This window comes from Etheostoma spectabile, chromosome 18, assembly GCF_008692095.1.
Source record: "Etheostoma spectabile isolate EspeVRDwgs_2016 chromosome 18, UIUC_Espe_1.0, whole genome shotgun sequence".
Taxonomy (NCBI): domain Eukaryota; kingdom Metazoa; phylum Chordata; class Actinopteri; order Perciformes; family Percidae; genus Etheostoma; species Etheostoma spectabile.
Window position 1 is genome coordinate 9,515,627 of NC_045750.1, and position 7,667 is coordinate 9,523,293.

General features: G+C 40.9%; 1 protein-coding gene across 1 annotated transcript; it reads right to left on the reverse strand.

Annotated features, from left to right (window-relative positions):
• Positions 1–3,882: 3,882 nt before the first annotated feature.
• LOC116706649 (melanocortin-2 receptor accessory protein 2A) lies at positions 3,883–7,639 on the reverse strand. The gene is made up of 4 exons (XM_032543586.1): positions 7,358–7,639; positions 7,114–7,251; positions 6,274–6,373; positions 3,883–5,642 (listed from the first exon to the last, which is right to left on the reverse strand). The coding sequence occupies exons 2-4, from the start codon at positions 7,229–7,231 to the stop codon at positions 5,165–5,167; spliced, it is 696 nt and encodes a 231-aa protein (XP_032399477.1). The 5' UTR covers positions 7,232–7,251; positions 7,358–7,639; the 3' UTR covers positions 3,883–5,164.
• Positions 7,640–7,667: the final 28 nt, after the last annotated feature.

Sequence of the window (7,667 nt, forward strand, 5' to 3'; positions counted from 1 at the left end):
CACACACACACACACACACACACACACACACACCTCTGACATGCTTCATATTCCTAAGCACAAGCAAATACATTGCAAATACATTCTCTTTGCGTGTCTCCCTTCCTCAGTGTCTTTCCCATGACTTATTAATGTACCAGAAGCTGAAACCTGTCTCATTATCCACCCTATGAAATATTTACACGTTGCCTTTTTTTTCTCATAGCAAGCCAATAGGGAAACTTTATAATTAATAAGCTTATATCCCTAGTGATATCTCTTTAGAGGTGGGATTTTTACTTTAAGAGAACAGTAATTGTTCTGGGTTTTTATTTTATAGTAATTAATTTCCACTATAACAAGTGATGGTGTGCTTAACTGTGCCAATGTTTGGAAGCAACATATTAAAATGATTCCCCTTTTCACAACCATCACACAGAGGAACGGAAGTCTAGTTTTTCTGGTTTGGAGTTAATTAAAAAAGTAGATGATGAAAGTTCACCATCCTTTGTGTCTTATATGCCAAACACCAATAGTTGACCTGAATTAGCTCTAGAGCTTATTCTACACTGAGACTGCAAATGCGCTGGGAGACTCACACAGAGCAACTTTCATTGACTCCAATTATAATATGCAATGTAATACGAGGTTAGTTTTTTAGGCATTGGTTCATCCATGATCTTTACAGCACTGTGCCAAGAATAGTTTTCTGCACATCCCTGTTTTACATCCAGACAGATCCAGACATGCCTACCTGGCAGCTGCTTACTGCAGGCGGTCCCCCTTTGTTACACAGAGCGGCTGCTTTGTTGTTGTCAAGGGAGAGAAAGTTACTCATTTTCTGTATCCACCCAGTTTTCTTTTTTGCTTGGCGAAAGATTTGAATTAGCGGTCCGACATCATATGTACTGCACATGTAAAGAAAAAAAGTGACATGCCAAGTTTAAAAATACATTTTTGATTGGTTGGATGACCTTTTAAAGACACATGGATTATCTTAAGGTAGAAACATTAAGACAGTCAAGGTTAAGGGAACCAGTGAGGGACCGAGCTGGCAGGCATGAGGAGTCAGGTGGATTTTCATAAAGAGGGTTTTATTTTCCCGTAAATGGAGCAAACCATTTTACAAAATATGTAACAAAGATGTCCGCTCATTAAAGGGGTTACCTAAACAGAACTAAACTCAGGCTATAATAACATAAATGGAAGATGACTATAAACAGACTAAACTGATTTCAAAAGCTGACCACATAGGGGAGCATATATAATAGCGGATGAGACCATTTCTCAAACAAATAGGTAACGCAAAGAAAAACACAACACAATAAACTACAAATAAACGGAAACAGGGCAATTAGTCCATCAGTATTTCCAATATCCAATATTTAATAATTAACCAAAACAAACATATACACAAACTAATGTACTCTAAGGAAAGAAACAAAATCTCTGAAGTAGCATCCTCCCCCCCTAACCCCCCCGTGATGTGGCAGGCACTTGGTACATTCTGATTGGCCACTCCCTGTATTTAAACGCTTATTTAGGTGCATCTTTTGCCCTGGCCTGCCAAGATGTTGCTCCAGCAGCAGCACCACCAGCCTAGGTAACTCAAAGAAATAAAAACTAGAATGACTGAAGGCAAGCATGTCTAAAGACATAATAAAGTGTAACTGTATGGGGGTTAACTAAATGCACTACAAATAAAAACTAAAAAAAACATGTTCTATGAAACAAATGCTATGTGTCATAATGCCTGTATGTTTGCTGCTGTGCAATAATCTTAAAAGGTCAAAATGACATGAGGAGAAAATTAACTATTAAGTGTACAATATAGAAAACTAAGGTGTGCAGGAAGGTAACAGTCAGCTGTGTCGCCATCACAGGATCCCTTTACTGTAGCTTTTTTCCTTACGAAACAGTAAGAAACCCAAATCATATGTAAGAACAAGTCGAGTGTGATCAAGACTTTGAAAGCTTTTAGTTGTAATAAATGGCCTACACCCCCTCCCACACACACACAAACACACGCATGCTACTAAACATCTGGCAGCAGAAAGAAAGATGGAGAGACATTGAGCCTCGTGTATACGGTTTGGTGCAGTGAGTCATCAGCCCTTTCCATTCGTTCTGTCTTTTAGGCCACATTAGCTAAGTCTGCTGACTGGTGAGAAGAAGCTGCACTTATTCTCAGACAACACATCCAGCTGTCGCCTTGTTTGTTTAACCCTCTTAAACCCAAATGCCTAAAAAAAGCAAGGTTTGATGTCGACTTGTAGATGTTTTAAAACATTGCCCTTGCTCAGATCATAACAGCCTGAACGCCACAAAAATGTGTTGTGTCTTGTTTTCTTGCAACTAAAATATGTAATTACGTTACACTGACATTTTCCTTTGAACATCCACCATCCCAGAGAATGTTCCGCTTCAAAAAAATGCAAATGTTTTCCCTTTCTCCCTCCTCCCCCTCTCCCTCTCAGACATTTGTTGAAGAGTCATTGCAGTTCACCACAGCGAGCCACAAAGCCTACTGAGACTGCCTTGGGGCATTTAGGAAAAAGAGCAAATGGAAGACTTTCTGCATTGAATTGATATAACTCCCTTGCCCCCTCCCCTGATTGTTGATGCTCAGTACATCCTTGTAGGAATCAGGGGAAAAAAAACTTGTTTAGAGCTAAACTACTGAGGCATGTGGAGCCTGGAGTCGACAGCATGTTATTCCTGTGTGTATAGACTGGGTGTGAATAATATTATGAGGCCACATTAAAGGAGAGCTAGATTGATATTCACAATGAGTCAGCTTTATTTGTCTTTGGGAACGCACAGGGGGCAGTTTGATTGAACACCCCCTCATTCAGAAGATAAATAAGACTGGGACTCACTGCTGCTCGCTCTTTTATTGCCATGCCATTAAGTCTTCTATCACCACAGCAACTATCTCTAATGATGTGTTAATCATTGTAGTTGCTATTAAGAAAAAAGGAGTAATGAATTTACCCTTTATGCAGTGTTACTCCACAGGTCTCCTTGGGTCTTTCAGCTTGTTTGAGAGTAACACATCCACCAGAAGAGGAATCTTACACGTTTCCCTTGTAGTCTTGTAGTTGGAAAGTCTACTTCACATTTGCTATGGTTTGCATTACACCAGACATTTACCTGCTTTCTGCCCACTCTATTTTTCACTGTCTGAACGCTGCTGCTCCTCATTCAACACTAAGTGCCCACTGAATGATGCTTGCAATCAATGGTGCTTGGATCCATTTTCCTCATAGACAAAGGCATAAATGCAGGAATATTTATGCTGTAATGTATTTTGCACTTAGTAAAATAATAAGAGGAGAAAAAGGTGACGGAGAAAGAAAGTTTGGCATGGCTTGTTTAATACTATGTGAGTTTTATAACCGATCTCGAGCACTAGTCCACATGTCAGCTGTCGTGACATGTCATTGGTTGGAAAAAAAGTAATTGTAAAAATGTGTTTTTTCAGAAAATATTAGAGAACATAATTTTCCCCGCTGGTGCGTTTGGTACAGAAAAAAGAACACTGACCAAATTGTGAAAGCTCTCCTTGCAAATAGTTCTCGGAAACTAGCTAATCACATTTCAGCCTGATCCCACCTGCCTGCCTTTTTACGAACATGAGCTATGTCAGAGGACAGAAGCCTGAGTGCTTGAAAATTTATTTTCCCTGACACGTCCTGTGCTGTTTTTTTTCCAAACGGCTGATTTGGTGGAGTCAGTGTCGCGTTAATGTTGATAGACTCTCTGGCATTCCCAGCACATCCCTCCCGTCAGCTAAATACATGTAGCTCGGGCATTTGCTGATGAATGACAATAAGAGCCAGAATGTTCCTTCACATCATCACCACCTGATGGCTCAGTAAGTAATTTAATTTGTTTTGACTGCAAATTTGATTTCTACATGAATTAAGACCTAGACCTGAGTACAGCAAGGCTTAGTACAACAGTTTTCATTTCTTATTTCCTGTGTCCGATCTACCTGAACATTAAATAAATTACCAACAAATAAGGACAATTCTGCTGCACTGTCTGAAGACTCCAACCTGCATTCATTCATTCTTTGGCCACTTGAAACACCATATTGACATAGTATCAACTTGAAGTTGGCATGTGTAAGCAAATGGTTTCTTTACATATCCAGTAGATACGGAGCAATGTATTTAGAGTCATTTCCTTTCAGCTCCAACTCCTAAAGGAAATGTGTGGCTCTTTAGTTGCTATACCATCCACTATGCTCAGCTGGTCATTATTTTTGTCTGTGTGCCATTTGTTGCTTGGCAGATAATTACAGAGAGTTTATCAGAGAAACCAGCTAGCAAAGCCAGTGAACCAAACCAGTGAATCTGCCAACCATAGAACCAAAACAAAAACAGGCTAAAAGGCTTTGTGGCTCTTACAGTTGATAAAAATATTAATTATAGCTGCTTCAAGTTCTTGTTTATTAAGATTACCGCTGACAAAGCGGGATCTTATTTCACCATGTTAATATTAAGACATGCCCCACCACACCAGGGGCGTGTTGATTGACCAAAACCATTTAGGCCTTATTTGAACAATCAAAACTTTTTTCTGACTCAAGAGATCTGTATTATATTACATTGTCAATCAAGGTCTTAGGTTACCTACTGTACCCTGTAATGATCCGTTTGATTTTGTGCTACTAATCCCACAGTTAAAGTACATTTCACCTTTTCTAATAGAGGGCACTTTATTTTAGAACAAACGTTATTAAACTCCATGCTTTTAATCTTGCATCCGTGTCCTGTTGGGGAGATATGTGTCCATTGTACGGACTTGCACAAGAAAGCAAGACAGTAATAATAGCAGAATGAACTGTACCAAGTACCTCTCCCTGGTGAGCCACTCTCCTCTCATTTTGTTTGGAAAGACATCTAGTCCTGGCATACTACAGCTGCATCCATTTCAGAGTAACTAGTACTTTAATATTCAGAAATAAATCTCATCTTATAATGTGAGTTACACTTAGTATGGCAGTGGGGCCTCTTGCTTGTATGGTCCATGAAAAGGCTGAAACTCTCCAAGCAGAGACACTTTTTAGAAAAACGGGTAGCTGTGTTTTCCCCATCAGATCACAAATGGCCATGTTAAATGTAAGATAATACAATAACACTATGTCAATGTTTGTGATGTCTTTGTATAAACAGACTCAGTGGATGTCACGGTGAGCATCCTGAGAGTGAGACTGGCACTCCTGTACGACAGAGGGCTCATATAGCAGATCATCCTCTCCAAGTGTTGAACTTTGCTCCAAGTTCACAAAGTTAGGGATGTTGAATTGGGAAAAGAAGGAACATTCTCTGTCTGCCTTACTCTCCTCCATTTGTCCCCTGAGAGGTTGGTGTCCCTCAGCTTCCTCAACATCCTCTTCCATTTCGTCCATCCCAGAGGAGCTGGTACCTCTGGTCCGCTGCTGGGCTCGTGCCCATTTGTGCTTTCCAAGACTCTCGTCCTCTGGTTTTTGCTTCCCCTGACGCTGATCCTCCTCGTTAATGTAGAAATGAAAATAAGAACGAGACTCTGTTAGCAATGGACGACAGAAGGCTTTGTCATTTTCATCCTGGGGAGCGTGGATGTCTACTAGACAGCTGCTTGGTGGATGCCGCTTTTCAGCAGAGTCTGGGTTTCTGGTGAGAAAGAGAGATTCCAGCAGAGAAGTGAGATTGAAGCAGAAAAATGCTTTGAAAATATCAGGGGCTTTTATTGTCATTTTAGTCCTGTATGAACCTGTAGCTTTTCTGTAGATTGCTTGTCTTTTCACAATTTGTGTGTCTGGTAATTAATATAAAACCATCCCAACACCCTGTCCTTAAAAATACAAAGAAAGGAAAAGAAAGCCAGCCAATAAATGCCTGTTTCCTCTTGGATTAACCTCAGTGTCGTAATCAAACCAACCTTAATCTATGTGTTTTCTCTCCAACTCCCACTGCGGATCTTCACATGTGAAGGCAGTGTGCCTTTGGCTATATAAATCAAAGTCAAATAGCAGCTTTCCCGAAAAATAGAATAAAGCCCTACGTATAAGAACACTGACCAACCCAATTAAAATGTCTTACAACTTAGTCTACTGTCAGGATAGAATAGAAAATGCGTTCCTCTTGCTCATTGCAGTGCTGTCTCTCTGCCTACGCAACAGGACCCACCCTAAAAGCTCAAATGAGATGAGAGTTTAACTGCTGGAGCTCTCCTTGGTGCTGAAACTATCCCCATGGGGCCAGATGGAAAATAGGCCTGCTGTAGACCTGCTATTATACTCACTCTTGATGCGGCGCTCCTGTTTTTGTGAGCAGTGTGAGCACAAAGAACATGAAAATGACAAACACAGCAAGTCCAACCCAGAAGCCGATAACGATGGAGTCTGAAATGTAAGAGAAGGAGGAAAATCAGTTATCAGTTGACGATTAAAACTTGTCTCTTCATCTCTTGTCTTTTTTTATTTAATTCAATATCTCTGAAAGGCCATCTCTCTGAGAGCAAATGTGCAATTAAACCATTGAATTCAAATCCAGCTGGTTATCTAATAATCTGTATGTTTGCTAAAGGCCATTTTTGGTCTCTCTAAGTGGATTGATCGTTATCATTACAGTAGAAAGGGCCGGTACACGTGCTGCATGAAAAATACTTCCATCATTTTGTTTATTGAGTGGCAGGTAAGATATATCACCAGCTGTACAGCTGTGAAATGAGTCATTGCTAATTAACAACAGTAAAGGTAAGAAACTCTGTGAAACACACACACACACAACCACACACACACACACACACACACACACCACAGCACACACACCACACCCACCGAAAGGCAGGAATGGAAGACTGTCAAAGTGCATATTCTGCAGTATTCACACACCACCACACACACACACACCAACACACACACACACATACACACCACACACACACAACCCAGAAAGGCAGAATGGAAGATTGTCAAGTGCTGTTTCTGCTGTATTCACACACACACAACACCCACACACAACACACACACACACACACAACACACACCACACACACACACACACACACACACACACACACACACACACACACACCGAAAGGCAGGAATGGAAGACTGTCTAAGTGCAGTATTAATCTTACATCTGTGCGCTTTGAGTCCCTCAAAAGACACGGGCTCCTCGTCGTCATAATATTCATACTGCCACACGTAGTCACTGCGACGTGTGCTGGTTTGGCTCCGGTTGTTAAAGTCGGACATTTCCAACCGATTTTACGTGCCTTAACAGCAGAAAACAAATGAAATCAACCCAGCAAAAAAACACTAGAGAAATAAAGACACTAGAGAAATGCACGGTGTTTCTGTAAAGCCACAAAGTTTACAAACCGCAATCTCCAGGGATGTGAGCCTCTCCGTGTTCTTACAAGTATGCAGACTGAATTCAGGGAATTCCGCAAACAACTCTCTACATTATGTCCGTCATCCACAACGCGCCAAAAAAGTGATGAAGAGCAGGGAAATCCATCGCTGTACCATTACGTCAAAACTCCATTCATCCTCGTGTGAGTCCTGTTGGCGAAGCAGCAGCCTTTTGGTACGCCTCCCCGTCATCCAGCATCCTCTAGACTGTTGGCTCACTCACTCCCTGAGATACTGAGATCACGCTGCAATAAAAAAAAAAAAAAAATCTTAACCA

Coding starts and splice junctions, on each gene's coding strand:
- LOC116706649 (XM_032543586.1), bottom strand. CDS start 7,231: ATGTCCGACTTTAACAACCGGAGCCAAACCAGCACACGTCGCAGTGAC. Junction 6,374..7,113: donor GGGACTCAAAGCGCACAGAT/GTAAGATTAATA, acceptor CTTACATTTCAG/ACTCCATCGTTATCGGCTTC. Junction 5,643..6,273: donor ACAGGAGCGCCGCATCAAGA/GTGAGTATAATA, acceptor CTTTCTCACCAG/AAACCCAGACTCTGCTGAAA.